We start from the raw sequence: 24,965 nt of genomic DNA on the forward strand, positions 1-24,965 counted from the left end.
TCCAGTAGCCATGTTTCTTGAAGATGATTGTATAATGATATAGCTTTCGCACTGTGACTGTGTAATTGTGAAAACCTTGCGTCTGATGCTCCTTTTATCTACCTTGTGGACAGATGAGTAAAACATATGGATTAAAAATAAATAAATAATAAGGGGAACAAATGTTAAAATAAATTTAGTAGACTGAAATGCCAGTGATCAATGAAAGCAGTCAGGGATATGGTATGCATGAATTTTTTTTCTGTTTTCCTTTTGTTTCTTTTTCTGAATTGATGCAAATGTTCTAAGAAATGATCATGATCATGAATATACAACAATGTGATGAAAAAAAGGTATTTGCAAACCCCCTCTGAGGGACTGAGGAAAAACGTGGAAATATTAAACTTCACTACCTGGGAAATTTCTGATGTTCTCATAAGCATTGGAACTACAAATTTAATAGACCATGCCTTCAACCTGGGGGATGCTCTTATGAAACTTATTCCTGCAAAGGAGACGCTAAGCCTACTTATACGTATGCTTAAGAGTCACAAACAAGCAGAAGAGAACCTCTTTTGTTGCTCAGATGTAGCCTCTCTCTCTCTAAGTCAGTTTGGCAGGTGAAATCCCCCCCATGCAGGACATGTCTCCCAGTGGTGTAAATCTCCCTGACATCTTATTATTTGAGAGAAAAATGATAAGGTGCTGTAAAAAAGAAATATTCAAAACCCCTACCTCTTATAAATTAACATTAAAAACTAAATAAAAGGGTTGAACGATGAATGTGAGAAAATCTCGTTAGTGAGAAGATTAGAAATAGAGAATATCAATGGATTTCATTAGAAAAGTTAATGTTATGTATGTATATTTTAAAATATATGCCCTTTAGTTTCCAAACAAGAATGGAGAGATCTGGAATGCAAAAAATTAATCATTCTAGCAAAATTCAAAAAGAAGGGGGAGTCATGCTAGAAAACCATAAAAACGGCTGAAATAAACATATATAAGCAGTTTATGTATAAATTCACCTATTAAAATATAGAAAAATCAACATTTTGGTACTTCAAAGAGATATAATACAAAGCAAACAAGAAGCTTGAAAATATGTAGAAAAACTACTATATATATACTGAGCAACATAAAATTTTATAGTATTAGCATAGAACAAAATAGAATTTAAGGTGAAAAAGGATACTATATAATGTAATAATACAATCCATAAAAGTTAAACTATTCCATCAAAGAAGATATAACAAGTATATATTTGTATGCACCTGCCAAATTAACTCAATATAGAAGTAAAAACTATGAGAATTATAAGGAGAATTAGACAAGTCTGTATAGTGCTTCAAAGGAACTCCTAGCTGGTAGTATATGGCAAGGGAAAGATATTGTAAGATAAAAATACAAAGAAAGAAAACTGCATTATTAATAATTGTGAAGAATTGCAGTGAAACAAGCGTCATAGAAGATGGATAAAGGTGAGGTAGTATATTCATACAAGAAAGTTATGTATAGCAATTAAAATTGATAAATTAGAGCCTCATAAATCAGCATTGGTAAATCTCAAGAATAAGTTACAAAATTACATGTATAATATACTATTTATATAAGTTATGTTCAATATTTCTTTAACTAATATAAATAATGGTATAAATGTCCCTGGAATGAAAAAAAACAACTGTAGGATACTGGTCTGAGATACAGAATTTTTGGGTATTTGTGCAAAATGTTTAATATGCATGTAAATCATCATGTTGCTTTAATTTTTTAGAAAATATTACTTGTGATTAGGTCAGTATTGTTAATATTTTGAAGATCTCTGTATTGCTATATAGATAGACCTCAGAAGCCTCCAGAGATTTCTTACGATGAAAAAAAGAATTTCAAATTGCAGATCTTTCTATCAATACCCTATTTTCTTATAAGCTCTGTCCTTATTTTAACAGGCCTGTCAGCTCCTGTACCCAGGGGTCGAAAGGGGAAGAAAGTAAAGACTCAAACAAGTTCATTTGATATACAAAAAGCAGAATGGCTTCGAAAGTATAATCCTGAGCAGCTACTTCAAGATGAAGGCTACAAAAAACACATAAAACACCACTGTAATAAGTAGGTAGTAGGGTCCTTTTAACACAGTTCTTCAAGTTTAACTTTTCTGAATTTATTAACAATTTTAAAGCATGCTCATTGTAAGTATGTATCTATGCTTATAGATACAGCATGGTCTAGGACCAGTCCTAATCTTAAACTTATGAAGTCTCCTTCAGGAAACTCTGCTACCTTTTTATTTTTTCCCTTGGGCAGGCACTGAGAAACAAACGTCAGGAAACTCTGCTACCTTTTTTTTTTTTCCCTTGAGCAGCCACTGGGAAATAAACCCCTGTCTCCAGCATGGCAGACGAGAACTCTGCCTTCTGAGCCACCACGGCCCACCCTCCGCTACCTTTTATGTCACTGTTTTCATCAACAGAGTGATAAATAAAACTAATCTTTATATGACCTCCTCATATCTTACTTGCATATTAAATAATGATTGTGAAGATTTTAGAGATACCTATTTTATCATGTGGTAGTGATTCATTTAATAAAAATAATTCATTATAAAAATTCTGTATACAATTTCCTCCCTAATTTTAGCATCATGGATGAGTTATTTTTAATGATTAATATCTTTTTATCTTTTGATTTACTTTTTCCTCATTTTTAGGGTTTTGCTTCGTGTAAGAATGCTATATTATTTAAAGCAAGAAGTCATTGGAAATGAATCTCAGAAAGTATTTGATGGAGTTGATGCAAGGTAAATTAAATAACATGTTTATATTTACTTTTTAAGTAACATGAATAGGCAAAAATTATATGCCAGGGAAATTGCGTATTGGGTGGCTCCTTATCTGATGTGGTAGTTTGAAGCTGTCTGTACCCCAGAAAAACATTTTCTTAAATTTAATCCATTCTGTGAACATGAACCATTGTAAGTAGGACATTTCAGTGAGGTTACTTTAGTTATGGTGTGGGCCGCGTCGGTGAGGGTGGGTCTTAATTCTAATACTGGAGCCCTTTATAAGTAGAATGTAATTCAGACAAAGAGGGAAGACCCAGAGGCTGAAATCAGTGGAACCTGAAAGGAAAGGGAAAGGCCAGAAGAGGCTACCATGTGCCTTGCCATCTGACAAGCTAAGGACCAAGCTTGCTGGCAGCCAGGCCCAGAACTCCACAGACTTGAGGGAGAAAGCATCACCTTGATAATGCCTTCATTTGGAGTTTTTTCCTAACCTCAAACCTGTGAGCCATTAGATTCCTATTGTTTAAACCTGACCATTACTTGGTATTTGTTGAGCAGCCAAGGAAACTAAACATTTGGTAAAACTTGGAAGAAGCAAAATCCACCAAATTTAGGAAATTGTGGCCAAATTGTCTTCTTCTATTACTCTCATCTTTGGTCCTGTCATTGAAAGCTAAAGCTAGTAGTAATTCCAGTAATGATATCTAAATTTGGTCCCAGTAAAGTGGGCACAAATTTAATAACTGATTTATTTAGTCACTCCTGCAAAACATTTTTTAAGCATTTACTATATACCTGGCACTGTAGATACAAAGACAAAAATATGCAGTCCTTATCCTTAAGAAGTTTATGATTTGGGGTGAGGAGAAAATAGCAAAATAGCTATACTGCAATGTGTGATGAGTGCTTTGGGATACTAGGGAGGTGCCACTAGGAATTTTCTATTTCTAATTTCATCTCAGTCCTTAATGCTTCAAGTAATATTTTCCTTTCATTCTTCCCCCCCATTTTCTATAGCTCCTGTTTAAAGCTCCTGCTCTGTGTACTTAAACCCAATACCTATCCCCTGCTCTCAGTAGTGATATTCTTCCTGCTTTGTAGGAAGAATATAAGCAAGCCATTAAATAGAAATTCTCACAATTCCTATAACCAGATTAAAATCTAACCTTTCTTTTATGGTGACTAACTTCTCTGTCCACTTACATGTTCCTTCAAACAGCCTAGTCTCGGTTCCTTGCCCTTTATCTACAGTCTTTTCCCACCTCAGCCACATATTTACATGGTCATCAACTTACCATCACCAGTAATAGCACAGTTTCTTAAATCTGAATTTCAGCTTTCACCCCTTTTCCTTCCAACCCATTTACTTAGTACTTTCACTAAAATTCTCTAATCTCAAAAAGACATCTCCACCGACCTTACTACTTAACTACTCACTATCCGTCACCATTTTCATGCCTCCTCTTTCATCATTATTCTACCTAGATTCTGTAGCCAAACATTTACTCACTAAGGATAACTCCCTTCGCCTGGCTTTTCCTGTGCTCTACACACCTAGCACCCCAACTCATGTTAAACCCGAATATCCATTTACTTCTTGCCTATACCTAAGCAGCTGAATTTTACTGGAGAAAGTAAAGAAAACCATGCTAAATGGACTCGCTTCAAATTTTTGATCATAAACTTCAAATGTAATTAAACACTAACAGACCCTTTAACCTCTATGGTAGTAAGTTCACTTTCCTGCTCTTTAAGATCGCCATTTCATATCTCTCTTCTCAAACCACCTTCCTGTTCTATCACCACAACTCTCAATTAAAGGCCTTAGTACGTATTTTCATGGAGAAAATAGATGCAGTCAGACAAAAACTACCTTCAGTTCTACTTGCATGTGTGTCCTCTTATTCCATCTCTCAGGACAAAGTAGAATATCCTTCCCCCTTAAGGCAGTCCTTGTGCCTTGAATCTCATCTCTTCTTACCTTTTTAGGACTTTATTCCTGTAGTCTCCTTTATTTCCTGAATCATCATTTCTCCCTCATCCCTAGGTCATTCCCCTGACATACATATACTTAAAAAAAAAAAGGAAACACCCTTAACATACACCCTACTGCTCCATTTCTCTGCTCCTGATCATGAGAAACTCCTTAAAAATTGTCTGTTTACATTCTTTACTTCTTTACCTTTCATTTTCTCTTCAACCTATTGCAAATAACATTTTATTCCCACTATCCCACTGAAATGTTTTTTTAACAAGGCCACTAATGATGTACAATGCGATCAGTTCTCTAAACTTATCCTACCTCTCCATCCTTCTTGAAATGCTGCCTTGTATGGACGTCCATGCTACTGTACCCATCTAGTTGTCCTTTTTCCTCCATAGTCATTCCTCTTCCTCCTCCTTTGCTATCTCTGACTTCTCTAAATGTTGGCTTGAACAAGAGCTCTGTCCTCTGAATTCTTTTCTCTGCTGTACTCTCTCCTTACATGAGTTCATAGGGTCTCATTATTCCAAATATAATCTATAAACAGTTGCAGTTCCAATTTGCATATTCTCCCCACACCTCTCCTCTTAGCTTTAAGGCTCTCCTCTAAGTTAGCTGCCATCCAACATTTCCACTTAAATGTCTAAATGACGTCTTAAACCTCTTTGGTTTTTCCAAAATCTACTCTCTATCCCTTTCCCTCTCCCATGCCAAAATGCCTTTTCCATCTCAGAGCACTCTTTCACAGCATTCATCACACAGTTTCTCATGTGCCTCCTTACAAGGGCAGGAACACATCTATCTTAGTCATTCTTGCCATTATTGACACATAGTGAAGCTGTTTACATATATTTTGAATGAATGATCTGGGAAAGTTAATAGAAGCTTTATGTAGAAGCTGGCACATGAACTGAGATGAAAATCAACAACAGAAGGACATCCACCTTTCTATATCCCTTTCCCTAGTTATTCACCAACACCCAACATGGAAATGGCGCTTATATTTGGACTATGAGCTGTTTACCTTTTCCTCTTCACAAGCAGGGAAACCTTCCACCTCAGATGATAATTACAATGGTTTGAAAAAGAGTATACCACCTGATGATTGGCAGGGGGACCTCTAACCTAGTTTTTTTTTTCCTGCTCTGGTATCCTATTCCCAGTGTTCTTTCCTTTATCTTTCAGTGTCTATGCTGTGTTTAATGGTATTCAGGAACTTGTAGGTAAATATCCTCCTTAACCCTGTTCATCCTCATCTCTTTTCCAACTTTTGTCTTACCACAGGAAAGTCACTCTTTCTATATTTTTCTGCACTACACTAGATAATATTTCTATTGTGACCCTCCTGTTTTTTTTTTTTTTTTAACTTCATTCAATGTGCTAACAAACCCCTCTAAATATTTACAAAAAAGTCTCTATATCTACTTCTTCATGTATGCTTGGTTGAAAGCTTTTTCTTCTGGTAAAACACTTTTGAAAAGTAATTAATTTCTTGTCAATTTTTTATGTTATTTATTTATAGAACTTAACAGTCTTTATTTTTTTATTACCATCTTTTATTTCAGACATGTTAGGAATTAAATATTGCATTCTGCAGACTAGCCTAGGACCATATTGACCATTTATCAGTCTATTTCTGTTTGAAAGTGTATTCTGAGTTCCCAGATGCAACCAATTTACAAATATACTTTTACCTCACAACTTGATCATAAGTGAGATTCTCCCCATTTCTACAGATCTATAACTCTGTAAAATTTTGGCACCAAGATAAAGAGATGAAACTGTACTCAGTATAATTTGTATTATCATATCCAATTCTTTAAAATTTGATAAGTTGCAAATATCGGGTAGGGAAATTCTCAACCAGAGTATTTGAAGTAATTTACCCTATCTAGCCCCCCATCCCTTCTGTTACTGTTGACTATAAGAATAATCTTAATATAATATAAAAAATAATATTACTTCACTAGACTGACCAAATAAAAAGAGAAGGGACACAAATAAGAAAAATCAGAACTAGAGAAAGGAAATTACTACAGACCTTACAGAAATGAAAAAGATTATAAGAGGATACTATGAACAATTGTATTCTAACAAATTACTGCCTAGATGAAATGGGCAAATTCTTAAAAACACACAAATTACCTAAACTGTTTTTCAAGATGAAATGAAATATCTCAAAAGACCAATAAGAAGAAAAGAGATTGAATTGGTAATCAGAAACCTCCCGACAAATTAATCTCTGAAACTAGAGGACTTCACTGGTCAATTTGACCAAACATTGAAAGAAAAATTAACATCAATCCTTCTCAAACTCTTCCAGTAAATTGAAGAGGAGGAAAGATTTCCTAATTGAGTCTCTGAAGCTAGTATCACCCTAATACCAAAGCCGGCTAGACATATAAGAAAACGTACTTATATGTATACAAAAATCCTCAACAAAATATCATCAAACCAAATACAACTACGCATAAAAGTATTATGCCATATCTATAATAGATGGGTGGGTGGGTGGGTGGGTAGGTAGGTAGGTAGATAGGTAGATGGATTAGATAGATAGAGCAAATGTGGCAAAATGTTAAAAGTTGGTGGATCTAGGTACTAGGGGTGGGGTTATGTTGGAGTTCTCTATATTACTTTTACATCTGTCCTATAAGTTTGTAAATATTTCAAAATTAAAAGTTTTTTAAAAATTAATAATTCTTATTTGCTAATCATTGTCACACATTAACTATACACAGGGCAGAAGAGACAATAGCTTAAATCATTATAGTTGAATGAGCATTTCAATTGATTTTTTTCTGTTGATCTTGTACCCTGTGACTTTGCTGAATTCATTTATTAGTTCAAATAGTTTTCTTGTGGATTCCTTTGGAATTTTTGCATATAAAAGATCATGTTGTCTACAAACAGAGATAGTTTTATTTCTTCCTTTCCAATTTGTATCCCTTTTGTTTCTTTTCTTTCTAATTGCCCTGGCAAGAACTTCTAGTACATTATTGAATAGCAGTAGTAAAAACAGGCATCCTTGTCTCATTCCTAAATGACTTAAAGGATTGTTCATCCTTGAAGATGTTAGCTACAGGTTTTTCGTAAGTAGGTTTTATCATATTGAGAAAGTTCCCTTCTATTCCTGCTTTTCTGAGTGTTTTTATCAAGAAAGGGTGATGAATTTTGTTGAATGCCCTTTCTGTTGAGATAATAATTTGTGTTTTCCCTTCATTCTATTTATGTGGTGTATTAACTTTGATTTTCATCTATTAGACCACCCTTCCATTACTGGGATAAATTTGTTTTGGTCATAGTGTATAATCTTTTTAATATGCTCTTGAATTCAGTTTGTTAGTATTTTGGTAAAGATTTTTGAATCTGTACTTGTAAGGGAACTTGGCTTGTGAATTTCTTTTCTTGTGATATCTTTACCAGACTTTGATATCAAAGTATCACTGGCCTCATAGAATGAATTCAGAAGTATTTCCTTCTCTTGATTTCTTTGGAAGAGTTGAGAAGGAATAATGTTACTTCTCCTTTAAATGTTTATACAGTTCAACGGGGAAACCATCTGGTTCTGAACATTTTCTTGGTAGAATGTTTTTAATTATTGATTCAATCTCTGTACTTGGTATTATACTATAGTACTTGGTATATTATACCAAAGAGTGAGTTAAGAAAACAATTCCTTTTACAAATAAATAAAAAGCATGACATCCCATGTTCGTGAATTAGAACCATTAATATGACAATATTCCCCAAGCAATATACAATTCATTGCCTTCCCTATGAAAATATCTGTAAGACTTCTTTGCAGAAATAGAAAAAGCAGATTTCAAATTCAGAGAGAACTCTAAGGGCCCCAAATAGCTAAAACAATCTTGAGGAGAAAGAGCAGGGTTGGAACACTCACACTTCCTGATTTTAAATTGAACTGTAAAGCTATAGTAACTAAAACTAGATGATACTGTCCTAAAGATAGACAAATAAATCAATGGGAAAGAATTGAAAGTCCAAAAATAAGCCCAAATATGTATGGCTAGTTGATTTTCAATAAGGGTCCTAAGTACATGCAGTAGGGAAAAATAATTCCTTCAACAAATGATATCGGTAAAACAATGCAGAAAAATGAAGTTAGACCCTGTTTTAGTTTGCTAAATCTTCCATAATGCAATGTACCAGAAATGGAATGGTTTTTAAAAAGGAAATCTATTAAGTTGCAAGCTTACAGTTCTAAGGCCATGAAAATGTCCAGATTAAGGCACCAACAAGAGATTACCTTCACGCAGGAAAGGCTTATGCCATCTGAAATACCTCTGTCAGCTGGAAAGCCACATGGCTAGTTCTGCTGGGATGTTTGGTGTCTGGACACCTCTGTCAGCTGGGAAGGCACATGGCGACATCTGTTTGCTTCTCTCCTGACTTCTCATTTCATAAGGCACCCCCGGGGATGTTTTCCTTCTACATCTTCAAAGGTCTCTGGCTGTATGGGCTGTAATGCGCTTTCCAAAATGGTTCTCTCTTAAAGGACTCCAGTAAGAAACCCCACCTTGAATAGGTTCCATCCCTATGGAAATCATCTGTTGATCCGGTCGTACCCACAACTGGGTGGGTCACATCTCCATGGAAACAACTTTAAAAGATCCCGTCCAACAATATTGAAACAGAATTAAAGATCATAGCTTTTTTGGGATACACAACAGTTTCAAACCAGTGCAGACTCCTACCTCACCCCCATATACAAAAATCAACTCCAAATAGATCAAAGACCTACACATAAGAACTAAAACTGTAAAACTCTTAAGATAACTTAGGGGCAAATCTTCATGACCCAATATTTCACAATGGATTCTTAGGTATGACACCAAAACAGAAGAAAAAAAAGAAACAATAGATAATTTGATTTCATCAAAATTAAAACTTTAATACATTGAAGGAAAATATCAAGAAAGTTAAAAGACAACCTACAGAATGACAGAAAATAGCTTCTAACCATATGTCAAATAAGAGTTTAATAACAATAAAAAGACAAACAACCCAGCTTAAAATTGAAAAGATAAATAAATGGCCAATAAACACATGCTCTATCTCATTAGCCATTACCACAGTGAGCTCCACTTTACATACCTAGGGATGACCATTATTTAAAAAACTGAAAATGACCAGTGTTGATGAGGATGTAGAGACATTGAAACTCTCCTGTATTATTGGTGGGAATGTAAAATGGTGCCAACTCTGCGGGAAGCAATATGGCAGCGCCTCAAAAAGTTAAATATGAAGTTACCATTTTCCTAACAATTGTACTTCTAGATATATACCCAAAAAGAGTAAAACAGGGTCTCAAACACATGCTTTTGCACCAATATTCATAGCAGTATTATTCGCAATAAACAAAACATGGAAATAACCCAAGTGTCCATCAAAAAAATGAATGAATGAACAAAATGTGGTATTTATGTGCATTGGGATATTATTCAGCCGTAAGAAGGAATGAAGTTATTAGACATTGCAACATGGGAGAATGATATCACTTACAAAATAAAATTAGAAGCATCAGAGTTTCAGAGATAGAAAGCAGATTAGAGGTTACCAGGAGAATGAGACAAGGAAGAATGTTGGTAAAAATAAAAAAATAATTTAAAAAATAATAATTCCATATGTGGAAGGATTTAGCTCTGACAAAAAAAAAAGTGAGCATGGCAGTCATGTTCTATATGTGACACCTTTTCCTCTTTAACAATACTGAAATTATACATGTGTTACCAGAGAAAGTTTCTTGGAAAATGCTATTAATTTCAAGTGATAAAGTAAAAAATAAGATAAATTGATTCTGTTTGCAAATTTACAAGTGCAGTATTTGTTTCATACTCATCAAAACAACCAAATTACCTACGTATTATACATTTTCATATTTTGTTCTATCTTTATTTTGTGGCTGCCTAGGTTTGGCATGGTATTGTTTACATATAGCATAAAAGTAGTAGTGTGAGAGTTTTAATCAAATTATCAACCCGAAACTTGCTATTTCCTTTATTTATAGGCAGCAGTTACATTTTCAGTGTGATTTTCTTAGTATAGGGGTCTGGAAGACACAGAGCTTGCTTTGTACCCTAAAACAATTAATTTGTCCAGTCTCTTCATACACCAATGAAGTCTTTGAACCAGACAGTTTTTGCTAAGTTCTTTGCTAATGTACGATTCTTGCTTTCCAGTAAAAGGAAATCAATGAAAAAACTATGATTCCCTTAAGGGAATTACACAGTAAACCTTGTTGAATTCTGTTATGGGAATTACACAATTAAACTTGTTGAAACTTATTTCTTCTGTTGAACTTAAGAATATTAGTTCAAAATGAAAGAAAAAACAAAACAAAACAAAAAGAATATTAGTTCATTTTACAGTCTGTGTTGTTATTGAACAATTTTGTAATTTTAAATGGCGATTATTGTGGAAAATAATGCAAAATTGATTAAAATAAATGAAATAGATCTTAACCTCTTTTTCTTAAAAATTATGCTGTAGAAGTTAGTCAATATGTTACCTCCTCTTTCACTTATTTGTAATAATTCATAATGTTTATGTTATGGTTTTACTTTTTAAGTGACATTGATGTTTGGGTGCCAGAACCAGACCATTCAGAAGTTCCTGCTGAGTGGTGGGATTTTGATGCTGATAAATCACTCCTTATTGGAGTTTTTAAACACGGTAAGTTAGTAGTAAGGAAGATCGAATTCCTTTCTATGTATTCAAGTAATTCTAAGTTTAGTGATTTTCATTTAAAACTTTATTCCAGTAACAGTGTTTTTATATACAGTATTAAAAGCCTACGTTGCCAAACACATGTGCTTATGAGAGAGCAGCAAATGGACCTGCCCCTTTTGAATGTATGCCTCACATAACTTCTCTCAGGAAAAGTTCATATGTGAAATTTATATGCTTATACATATGATCAGCTTTGATGTTTTTCATACCTGATGTAATTAATTTAATTTAATCTAATTTCAATTTAATTAATTTACTTTAATCTAAGTTATTATATACATATATTAACAGATCATATAATGTTGGTGATAATTTCTAGAAAACACATTTTACGTATATCATTTTAACGTAACGTCCCTTTAGTCCAGGAGCATCATCCTCAAAAATTTGAGAAATCTTTGCATTAATACATCTTTTTTTTACTTTTATAATTGGTGATCCTTATAGGTTATGAAAAATATAACACTATCCGAGCAGACCCAGCTTTATGTTTCTTGGAAAGAGTGGGAAAACCTGACGAGAAAGCAGTTGCTGCTGAACAGAGAGCAAATGATTATATGGATGGGTATGTGCATTTTGGAGTCATGAATTCTCCATATATATCTATCTTCTATTACATAAATTCTCCATATATATCTGTCTTCTATTAAGCAACAGCACATTCTAAGTCAGTGATTTTTTATCTTTAAGTAATAGAGCAGTAAGAGAATTGGCATTTACAATCTAAGAGAGCTAATGGTAACTTTGGTAAGTTAGCACTTGTCCAACAGAGTATAATCAACAAGAGAGAGATTGGAGCTGCTCACATTTGCTCATTTTCTATTAGAAAAGTTGTAGGTTTATAGAAGTTTCATAAGGGAAATACAGAGTTCCCATATACCGCCTCCCATATGCAGTTTTCCCTATTAACACCTTGCATTAATGTGGTACCTTTGTTATGATTGATGAAACAATATTATAATTACACTATTAGCTGTGGTACATAGTTTACATTAGGGTTCACTGTTTGTGTGTACAGTCCTATGGTTTTTTGTTTTTGTTTTTGTTTTTTATTCAAGTAATGTATATAAACCTAAAATTTCTCTCTTTTAACCATGTTCAAATATATAATTCAATTATATTATACTCACAATGTTGCCCACATACCTTCTTTTGTTGAATTTTCATTCTCTTAGTTTAGCAAGTTTTTTTGGCCATTAAGACCATAAAAGTCTAAGGACAAGAGAAGAGAAGAATGACAAGGATATTATACTTGAAGGAAAATGTGGTATTTTTCATTATACCTATTATAAAGTCTTTATAATCCTTCTTTTCTTATCAGAAGAGAAAAGTATATTGAGGTTAATAGTATTTAAAAGTGAACTTGCAAGTTAGTGAATGAGAAGTAGCTTTCTTCTTCCCTGCCTCATGTTGTGACTTGGGCTTCTCTGGCTAGAGAACATACACTTCAATCTGACTGTTAAAACAAACTAAAAATCTTTTCAATAAGACCGCATTTGTTTATCCTGTCAGAAGAATTCTTAAGTCCCTCATAATAATTATAACATTTGCTGGTATTTTAACAGGGATATGGAAGATCCAGAGTATAAACCTGCCCCAGCAATCTTTAAAGATGACACAGAGGTATGCTTTGCATCATATTTTTAGGTCCTCAATTTTAGTTATTCTTTATTTTCCTTTGTATGTTTATTTTCATTATGTGTAATTCTTCTCTTCATCAGATTAGCTATATAAGTGGTCAACTTGGTTTGAAAAATGTTACCAATTATCATTCAGAATTTGCCTGACCTTTCCTCCTAAATAGTTGGAGCCTGATTTGGGCATATAGATGGAATGAGGCTTGCCCACTTGCTAACACTGCTTGGAATAAGAAAAACAGTGTGCAGGGGCAAAATCTCCTAGCAGAGTAAGAACTAGATACTACATGTACACAGTAACACATGGAAACTTTACTTAAACAATGAGGAGGTTTGAAATAGAGGACAGAGTCTAGAGATATACTTTGAGCTGCTAAAGCATAATTCTTAATGTTTTACTTATAGAGTATGAAAAAGAAAAGTTGGATGAAAATAAAGTAATCTGTGGAAGAGAGGCAATGATATTAAAGGAGATGAGGAACTTCTATATTTTATATATATATATATATAATACACACACATATCTGTGAAAGCATGGTAAAAGACTTAGTAATGATCTAGTTGTGAAGTAGGGTTTGCTGGTCTTGGCAGCCAAGGTGCTTAGGTAACTGATACCTATGTGATTACGAAAAATTAGATTTAGGCCAATGGGTGGGCACAAATGAAATCCCTAATAAAGCCAGGATCCTCAAAGGGCGATAGTGGAAGAGGACAAAGAAATTTATCTCATAGGCTGTAGGTAGAAAAATAATTGTCTCCCCTGAGAATTTGTAACCATAAACCTTTCTTCTCATGGGTTTGTGGCATGATTCTTTTATTTCCTCTACATGTCCCAGGAATTCTTGAGCCAAAAATGTAATGCAAAGAGGGATCTGAGGCTGGTAATACCCTTGGGTACCTGATAAAAGCAAAAAAGCCAAAAAAAAACTCTGGAAGAAACAATTTATCCAGACTAGATTTGTGTCCTGTAGATAAATCTCTCCATAAAATGAGGTCAAATCCAAAATTTAAACTAAATAAAGAATGATTCACCATGTGTGAATGTTAGCAGATACAACTAACAGCAAGAATAGACCCCTATAAACTTGTATAAATTTCCGACCTATTTAAATAGAAAGTAAGTAAAGTTTTAAATGATTAAAGACATAAAATAAAAGAACATGAACAAAAGGAAGAAAGATGTGATCAGAAAAGATGAAGATATGAAAAAGAATATATATAACTTTATAAAGGGGAAAATAAAGTCATTCAAATTTTTTTACAACTTTTTAAATTGTATAGTATAACATATATACAAATCAAATAAATAAAAAAGCAATAGTTTTCAAAGCACTCTTCAAAAAGTAGTTATAGGATAGATCCCACAGTTTGTCATGGGCTACCATGCGATCCTCTCATATTTTTCCTTCTAGCTGCTCCAGAATATAAGAGGCTAGAGGGCTTAAATACTTTTTTACATGGGCAGGCACTGGAAATCGAACCCGGGTCCTCTGGCATGGCAGGCAAGCGTTCTTGCCTGCTGAGCCACCATGGCCTGCCCTTAAATACTTTTTTATCATCACAGTCGACTTTTTTCCTTCTTTTTTTTGTGAACAATAACATATATGCAAAAAAAGCTGTAAATTTCCAAGCATGCACCACAATTAGTTGTAGAACATATTTCAGACTTTGACATGAGTTACAATTTCACAATTTTAGGTTTTTACTTCTAGCTGCTCTAAAATACTGGAGACTAAAAGATATTTTAATGATTCAGCATTCATATTAATTGTTAAGTACTATCTTCTATGTTTAATTCTACCAACTCTCATTAGGGTTGTTTGGGCTATGGCAATTCTTAATTTTTGATATTGGAAGGGTCTGTCTGTAATATGGGGTAGGGAGATGGAACTATCTGATGTTCTGGAGGTTTCAGCACTTATCTGGACCAGGGACCCATCTGAAGGTTGTAGGTTTCTGGCAAGTTACTCTAGTGCCTGGAACCCTTGTGGAATTGCCCTAGGTGTTCTTTAGGATTGGCTGGAATGGTCCTGGTTGGGGGTAGACAGGTTATGATAGTTAGCAAGGTCTACCTGAATGAAGTTTGTGTAAGAGCAACCTTCAGAGTAGCCTCTCGACTCTATTTGAAACATCTCTGCCACTGGTACTTTATTCATTATACTTCTTTTCCCCCATTTGGTCAGGGTGTAATTGTTGATCCCTTGGTGCCAGGTCTGGATTCATCCCTGGATGTCATGTCCCATGTAGGGGGGGAGTGCAATGATTTCACTTACAGAGTTGGGCTTAGAGAGACTGAGGCCATATCTGAGCAACAAAAGTCATTCAAATTTAAAACTCAACAAATATGCTTAACATTCTTTTGGAGAAACAGATTAGACACAGCTCATGACAGAAGAAATTATTTGGAAAATATAAAGCAGTTACCAGAAAGGTGCCATCCATAGATAATAGCTGTTTCAGTCTGGGGTAAACAGGAAAGAGAAACCACATAGTAATTTTAAAAAGGGAAGTTTATTATAAAGAATTACTAGGGCCCAGACTTGGCGAAGTACAGCGCTTACTGCCGGCAGCGTGGCGGGGCTCCCACGCGCCACACCAGGGACCAGTCCCTCCATAGCATAGGGGGCACCGGTGCAGACAAAGGACGCCCTCAGAGCTGACCCGAGCTCAGCATACCGCAGAGCCTAGTGTTGCGAGGAGCAGTCTCTGATAAAGCTTGGGAGAAAACGAGCTGATTTGGAGAGAGACTTCTGGAGTCAGCAAGATGCCTCAGTTCGCCCAGTATCATGCGGCTACATGCACCGTCCGCAAGATACTGGAACCAGGAAGTATAAAGAAACACCCTGCAGCGAGAGTCTTCCAAAGTTAAAGGAGCCACAACATCTTGTGCTGGTGGGACCGACAGACAGACAAGCACCACGTACTGGGCACGATAAGAAAAACAGAGCCCAGAGACTTCACAGGAAAGTCTTTCAACCTGCTGGGTCCCACACTCAGGGAAATCTGATTAAATGCCCAGACGCCAACAAAAAATAACAAATCACACCAGGAAAATTGAACATATGGCCCAGTCAAAGGAACAAACCAATAGCTCAAAAGAGATACAGGAGCTGAGACAACTAATTCTGAATATACAAACAGAAATGGAAAACCTCTTCAAAAACCAAATTGATAAATTGAGGGAGGACATGAAGAAGGCATGGGATCAACAAAAAGAAGAAATGGAAAGTCTGAAAAAACAAATCACAGAACTTATGGGATTGAAAAACACAGTAGAAGAGATGAAAAAAAAACAATGGAAACCTACAATGGTAGACTTAAAGAGACAGAGGATAGAATTAGTGAACTGGAGGATGGAACATCTGAAAGCCAAAAAGAAACAGAAACTATCGGGAAAAGAGTGGAAAAATTTGAACAGGGTATCAGGGAACTCAAGGACAATATGAAGCGCACAAATATACGTGTTGTGGGTGTCCCAGAAGGAGAAGAGAAGGGAAAAGGAGGAGAAAAACTAATGGAAGAAATTATCACTGAAAATTTCCCAACTCTTATGAAAGACCTAAAATTACAGATCCAAGAAGTGCAGCGCACCCCAAAGACAGTAGATCCAAATAGGCGTTCTCCAAGACACTTAACTAGTTAGAATGTCAGAGGTCAAAGAGAAAGAGAGGATCTTGAAAGTAGCAAGAGAAAAACAATCCATCACATACAAGGGAAACCCAATAAGACTATGTGTAGAATTCTCAGCAGAAACCATGGAAGCTAAAAGACAGTGGGATGATATATTTAAATTACTAAAAGAGAAAAACTGCCAACCAAGACTTCTATATCCAGCAAAATTGTCCTTCAAAAATGAGGGAGAAATAAACATTTTCAGACAAAAAGTCACTGAGAGAATTTGTGACCAAGAGACCAGCTCTGCAAGAAACACTAAAGGGGCGGGCCGCGGTGGCTCAGCGGGCAAGAGTGCTTGCCTGCCATGCCGGAGGACCCCGGTTCGATTCCCGGCCCCAGCCCATGTAAAAAACAAACAAAAAATAATAAAATAAACAATTCTTTAAAAAAAAAAAAAAAAAAAAAAGAAACACTAAAGGGAGCACTAGAGTCAGATACGAAAGGACAGAAGAGAGAGGTATGGAGAAGAGTGTAGAAAGAAGGAAAGTCAGATATGATATATATAATACAAAAGGCAAAATGGTAGAGGAAAATATTATCCAAACAGTAATAACACTAAATGTTAATGGACTGAATTCCCCAATCAAAAGACATAGACTGGCAGAAGGGATTAAAAAACAGGATCCTTCTATATGCTGTCTACAGGAAACACATCTTAGACCCAAAGATAAAAATAGGTTGAAAGTGAAAGGTTGGGAAAAGATATTTCATGCAAATAACAACCAGAAAAGAGCAGTAGTAGCTATACTAATATCCAACAAATTAGACTTCAAATGTAAAACAGTTAAAAGAGACAAAGAATGATACTGTCTACTAATAAAAGGAACAATTAAACAAGAAGACATAACAATCATAAATATTTATGCACCGAATCAAAATGCCCCAAAATACTTGAGGAATACACTGCAATTAATGAAAAGGGAAATAGGCACATCTACCATAATAGTTGGAGACTTCAATTCCCTACTCTCATCAATGGACAGAACATCTAGACAGAGGATCAATAAAGAAACAGAAAACTTGAATATTACAATAAATGAGCTAGACTTAACAGACATTTATAAGACATTACACCCCACAACAACAGGATACACCTTTTTCTCAAGTGCTCATGGATCATTCTCAAAGATAGACCATATGCTGGGTCACAAAGCAAGTCTCAACAAATTTAAAGAGATTGAAATCACACACATCACTTTCTCGGATCATAAAGGAATGAAGTTGGAAATCAATAATAGGCAGAGTGCCAGAAAATCCACAAATACGTGGAGGCTCAACAACACACTCTTAAACAACGAGTGGGTCAAGGAAGAAATTGCAAGAGAAATTAGTAAATATCTCAAGGCGAATGAAAATGGAAACACAACATATCAAAACCTATGGGACGCAGCAAAGGCAGTGCTAAGAGGGAATTTTATTGCCTCTTAGCACTAAATGCCTATATCAGAAAAGAAGAAAAGGCAAAAATGCAGGAATTAACTGTCCACTTGGAAGAACTGGAGAAAGAACAGCAAATTGACCCCAAAGCAAGCAAAAGGAAAGAAATAACAAAGATTAGAGCAGAAATAAATGAAATTGAGAACATGAAAACAATAGAGAAAATCAATGAGACCAGAAGTTGGTTCTATGAGAAAATCAATAAGATTGATGGGCCCTTATCAAGATTGACAAAAAGAAGAAGAGAGAGGATGCAAATAAATAAGATCAGAAATGGAAGAGGAGACATAACTACTGACCTCACAGAAATAAAGGAGGTAATAACAGGATACTATGAACAACTTTACGCCAATAAATACAACAATTTAGATGAAATGGACGGGTTCCTGGAAAGACATGAACAACCAACTCTGACTCAAGAAGAAATAGATGACCTCAACAAACCAATCACAAGTAAAGAAATTGAATTAGTCATTCAAAAGCTTCCTAAAAAGAAAAGTCCAGGACCAGATGGCTTCACATGTGAATTCTACCAAGCATTCCAGAAAGAATTAGTACCAACTCTCCTCAAACTCTTCAAAAAAATCAAAGTGGAGGGAAAACTACCTAATTTATTCTATGAAGCCAACATCACCCTCATACCAAAACCAGGCAAAGATATTACAAAAAAAGAAAACTACAGGGCAATCTCTCTAATGAATATAGATGCAAAAATCCTCAATAAAATTCTAGCAAATCGTATCCAACAACACATTAAAAGAATTATACATCATGACCAAGTAGGATTCATCCCAGGTATGCAAGGATGGTTCAACATAAGAAAATCAATTAATGTAATACACCATATCAACAAATCAAAGCAGAAAAATCACATGATCATCTCAATTGATGCAGAGAAGGCATTTGACAAGATTCAACATCCTTTCCTGTTGAAAACACTTCAAAAGATAGGAATACAAGGGAACTTCCTTAAAATGATAGAGGGAATATATGAAAAACCCACAGCTAATATCATCCTCAATGGGGAAAAATTGAAAACTTTCCCCCTAAGATCAGGAACAAGACAAGGATGTCCACTATCACCACTATTATTCAACATCGTGTTGGAGGTTCTAGCCAGAGCAGTTAGACAAGAAAAAGAAATACAAGACATCAAAATTGGAAAGGAAGAAGTAAAACTATCACTGTTTGCAGACGATATGATACTATACGCCAAAAACCCGGAAAAATCCACAACAAAACTACTAGAGCTAATAAATGAGTACAGCAAAGTAGCAGGTTACAAGATCAACATTCAAAAATCTGTAGTGTTTCTATACACTAGTAATGAACAAGCTGAGGGGGAAATCAAGAAATGAATCCCATTTACAATTGCAAGTAAAAGAATAAAATACCTAGGAATAAATTTAACTAAAGAGACAAAAAACCTATATAAAGAAAACTACAAAAAACTGTTAAAAGAAATCACAGAAGACCTAAATAGATGGAAGGGCATACCATGTTCATGGATTGGAAGACTAAATATAATTAAGATGTCAATCCTACCTAAATTGATTTACAGATTCAATGCAATACCAATCAAAATCCCAACAACTTATTTTTCAGAAATAGAAAAACCAATAAGCAAATTTATCTGGAAGGGCAGGGTGCCCCAAATTGCTAAAAACATCTTGAGGAAAAAAAAACGAAGCTGGAGGTCTCGCGCTGCCTGATTTTTAGGCATGTTATGAAGCCACAGTGGTCAAAACAGCATGGTATTGACATAAAGATAGATATATCGACCAATGGAATCGAATAGAGTGCTCAGATATAGACCCTCTCATCTATGGACATTTGATCTTTGATAAGGCAGTCAAGCCAACTCACCTGGGACAGAACAGTCTCTTCAATAAATGGTGCCTAGAGAACTGGATATCCATATGCAAAAGAATGAAAGAAGACCCATCTCTCACACCCTATACAAAAGTTAACTCAAAATGGGTCAAAGATCTAAACATTAGGTCTAAGACCATAAAACAGTTAGAGGAAAATGTAGGGAGATATCTTATGAAACTTACAATTGGAGGCGTTTTTATGGACCTTAAACCTAAAGCAAGAGCACTGAAGGAAATAAATAAATGGGAGCTCCTCAAAATTATACACTTTTGTGCATCAAAGAACTTCATCAAGAAAGTAGAAAGACAGCCTACACAATGGGAGACAATATTTGGAAATGACATATCAGATAAAGGTCTAGTATCCAGAATTTATAAAGAGATCGTTCAACTCAACAACAAAAAGACAGCCAACCCAATTACAAAATGGGAAAAAGACTTGAACAGACACCTCTCAGAAGAGGAAATACGGATGGCCAAGAGGCACATGAAGAGATGCTCAATGTCCCTGGCCATTAGAGAAATGCAAATCAAAATCACAATGAGATATCATCTCACACCCACCAGAATGGCCATTATCAGCAAAAGAGAAGATGACAAGTGCTGGAGATGATGCGGAGAAAGAGGCACACTTATCCACTGTTGGTGGGAATGTCAAAGGGTGCAACCACTGTGGAATGCAGTTTGGCGGTTCCTCAAAAAGCTGAATATAGAATTGCCATATGACCCAGCAATACCATTGCTAGGAATCTACTCAAAGGACTTAAGGGCAAAGACACAAACGGACATTTGCACACCAATGTTTATAGCAGCGTTATTTACAATTGCAAAGAAATGGAAACAGCCAAAATCTCCATCAACAGAAGAGTGGCTAAACAAATTGTGGTATATACATACGATGGAATATTATGCAGCTTTAAGACAGGATAAAATTATGAAGCATGTAATAACATGGATGGACCTAGAGAACATTATGCTGAGTGAGTCTAGCCAAAAATATAGGACAAATACTGTATGGTCCCACTGATGTGAACGGACATTCGAGAATAAATTTGGAATATGTCATTGGTAACAGAGTCCAGCAGGTGGTAGAAACAGGGTAAGATGATGGGCAATTGGAGCTGAAGGAATGCAGACTGTGCAACAGGACTAGATACAAAAACTCAAAAATGGACAGCACAATAATACCTAAATGTAAAGTAATCATGTTAAAACACTGAATGAAGCTGCATCTGAGCTATAGGTTTTTGTTTTGTTTTGTTTTGTTTTTATTATTATTACTTTTATTTTTTTCTCTATATTAACATTCTATATCTTTTTCGGTTGTGTTGCTAGTTCTTCTAAACCGATGCAAATGTACTAAGAAACAATGATCATGCATCTATGTGATGACGTTAAGAATTACTGATTGCATATGTAGAATGGTATGATTTCTAAATGTTGGGTTAATTTCTTTTTTTCCGTTAATTAAAAAAAAAAGAGAGAGAAGGGATAATTGGAGCTGAAGGGATACAGACTGTACAATGGGACTGGATATAAAAACTCAGAAATGGACAGCACAATACTACCCAATTATAATGCAATTATGTTAAAACACTGAATGAAGCTGCATGTGAGGTATAGGGTTTTTTTGTTTTTTTTTTTTTCTTTCTATTAATGTTTTAATTCTTATTCTGTTGTCTTTTTATTTCTTTTTCTAAATCGAGGCAATTGTACTAAGAAATGATGAATATGCAACTATGTGATGTTATTAAGAATTACTGATTGTACATGTAGAATGGAATGATTTCTAATTGTTTTGTTAATTCTTTTTTTAATTAATAAAAAAAAACTATATAAAAAAAAAAAAAAGGATGGGAGGTCCCTGTGCAATTGCCTGGGGCTGTTCTCAAACTCATTTGTGTGGATAAGTCCTGAAGGAATATACTCACCCAAGTCAACCTGCAAATACTAGGAAAGATATTTTCTTCTTCTTCTTCTTCTTTTTTTTCCCGTTCACTCCAGGCATTCAAAGAAAGCTCTGTCATAACACTAATAGGATACAAACTTAAGGAACAGATGCCTCAGAGTCTAAATTCAAGCAATAATACATTAAAATATCAAAATATCCATGTTTCAGCCAAAGACTAGAAAACATTCAAGGAAACTGGAAGTGATGATCTAGACGAAAGAGAAGATTTAAAGCATTAGAAACCATCAGTGAGAAGGATCAAACTTGGGAATTCCATACACTTTTTAAAAAATGGTCCTAAATGTGCTCAAATAGCTAAAGGAAAACATGGACAAAGAACTATGAGAAATCAATAAAACAATAAGTGAACACAAAGAGATAGCAGTAGAGAGATAGAGATTATAAAAAGGAGCCAAACAGAACTGAAGACCACAGTAATCGTAATTTAAAATTCTCCAAAGGGGTTCAAGAGCAGATTGGAGCTGGGAGAAGAAATAATCAGTGAACTTGAAAATAAGTCAGTTGAAATCATCTAGTCTGAGGAGCAGAAAGAGGAAAGAATGAAGAAAAATGAACAGAGCCTGAGCAATCCATGGGATATCTTCAGGCATACCAATAAATGCATCGTGGGAGTCCCAGGAGGAGAAAGAGAGAAATTGGCAAAGATAACATTCAAAAGAAATAATGGCTTAAAACATCCCAAATTTAACAAAAGACATGAATATGCACATCCAGGATGCCCAACGAATTCCAAACAGCAAATAGACCCATGCTACATCATGTTATAATCAAACTGTTGAATGCTAAAACTACAGAATTCTGAAAACTTCAAGAGAAAAGCATTTTGTCACATACACGAGAGCCTCAATAAGATCAAATGTCGATTACTAATTGGAATCCATGGAGGCAAGAAAACAGGAGGAGGACATATTCAAAGTGCTGAAAGCAAAAAACTCTCAGCCAAAAATTCTTCATCTAGTAAAACTGTCTTTCAGAAATGAGGGAGGGGTGGGCAATGGGACTCAGTGGCAAAATTTTCACCTGCTATACCAGAGACCCGAGTTCAATTCTTGGAACCTGCCCATGCCAAAAAAAAATAAATAAATAAAAAATAGGGATGGATTAAGACATTCCCAAATAAACACAACCAAGTACTTTGTCACCACTAGACCAACCCTGCAAGAAATGCTAAAGGAAATCTGCAGGTTGAAAGAAAAGGACACTATAGACAACAATTGAATGAAGCCACATCAAGAAATAAAGATCTCTAGTAAAGATAATGACATCAATAAATATAAATATCTATATTGTTGTATTTTTTATTTGTAACTCCACTTTTAACTTCCTACAGGATCTAAACAACAATTGTATAAAACATAATGTTAATCATTTTAATTTGTGTCAACAGCTATATAAATGTGGGAGGACAGAGAGATAAAGAAACATAGTTTATGCTATTGAAGTTGTTAAGTGATATCAAAGCAAACAAGATTGTAATAGATTTAGGATATTTTAGCCCTGTGATAAACACAAAGAAAATATTAGAGAATATGTAAACTTATATAGAGACAAAAAGTAGAACACAGATTACCAAGGATGTAGGCATAGGGGCAATGGAGAGTTGATGTGTAGTGAGTATAGAGCTGCTGTTGGGGATTAAGGGAAAATTCTAGTAATGATGGTAGTATACTACATTACCAGTTCCATTGAATAGTATGTTTTGAAGGGGGTTGAGATGAGAAGACATGTTATGTATATGTTTCCCCAATTCAAATGAAAGAGGAACTAAAGAGATAATGAGAATCAAGTACTATATACGGTACTGGATGGGATCTAAGAACAAAGAAGAAAAGGTTCAAAGGAACATTATTGGGACATTAAAAAAAAAACTGGAGGCGGGCCGCGGTGGCTCAGCGGGCAAGAGTGCTTGCCTGCCATGCCGGAGGACCCCGGTTCGATTCCCGGCCCCAGCCCATGTAAAAAAACAAAACAAAACAAAACAAAAAATAATAAAATAAAGCATGCCATTTAAAAAAAAAAAAAAAAAAATTAAAAAAAAAAAAAAAACGAATATAGAATGTAAGTTTTATATCAGTATTAAACTGCTTGAATTTAACTGCACTTAAGGTGATCACATAAGTGAAAATCCTTCATAGGAAATGTACATGGAAGTATTATGCGTTCAAGAAGTATATTAGTGCCAACTGCTCTCAAATGTTCAAGAAATATATGATAGAAAAGAAAGAGTCATATAGCAAAGGTGGCAAAGTGTACAAATTGATGAATCTTTGTATCTTCGGGGAGGAGTGTAAGTTGCAGTTCTCTGCATGGGGTTTGTTTTTCTCCTGTAAGTTTGCAATTATTATTTTTTTAAGTTAAAAAAAAGATAACCAGTGGGTGTATGGGTAGTTCAGTGGTCTGAATGCCCACCTTTCATGAGGGAGACTGGGTTCAATTCCTGGACCATGCATCCCCCCCCCAAAAAAAGGAAAAAATGACCAGTGCAATGGAATAAGTGAGAAAAAATTGAGAGACAAAGAATGTAGTGTGATAATGTCTGGCACATGTCTCATAAAAATTTTACAAGGAAAGATCAGAAAAAATAAGGGTGAAGCACTATTTGAAGAGATACCAGCTCATAATTTTTCAGACTTGATGAAAGACGTGAATTTTCAGATTCAAGGTGTAAAGTGAATCTTAGCAGGATAAACAAAACTAAATCCACTCCAGACACAGTCTGGTGAAATTTCAGATACACCAAACAAGAGAATATGTTAAAGACAACCAGAGAGAAAGGACCTACCTATAAAATAATGAGAATAATTCTAACGTCAAGCTTTTCTTGAACAATTGGAATAAGATCACAGAAATTTAAGGTAATATTGGGATACCT

General features: G+C 35.0%; 1 protein-coding gene across 10 annotated transcripts in view; it reads left to right on the forward strand.

Annotated features, from left to right (window-relative positions):
- Positions 1 to 24,965, forward strand: part of CHD9 (chromodomain helicase DNA binding protein 9) — a 298,663-nt gene that overhangs the window by 228,226 nt on the left and 45,472 nt on the right. For all 10 annotated transcript variants that reach the window (XM_077132437.1, XM_077132435.1, XM_077132440.1 and 7 more), the window contains 5 exons: positions 1,929 to 2,088; positions 2,687 to 2,776; positions 11,338 to 11,441; positions 11,946 to 12,063; positions 13,064 to 13,121. In XM_077132437.1, the coding sequence (XP_076988552.1) occupies positions 1,929 to 2,088; positions 2,687 to 2,776; positions 11,338 to 11,441; positions 11,946 to 12,063; positions 13,064 to 13,121 (530 nt within the window). The remainder of the gene's footprint in view (positions 1 to 1,928; positions 2,089 to 2,686; positions 2,777 to 11,337; positions 11,442 to 11,945; positions 12,064 to 13,063; positions 13,122 to 24,965) is intronic.

The sequence above is a fragment of the Tamandua tetradactyla genome, chromosome 16 (assembly GCF_023851605.1).
Source record: "Tamandua tetradactyla isolate mTamTet1 chromosome 16, mTamTet1.pri, whole genome shotgun sequence".
NCBI lineage: Eukaryota > Metazoa > Chordata > Mammalia > Pilosa > Myrmecophagidae > Tamandua > Tamandua tetradactyla.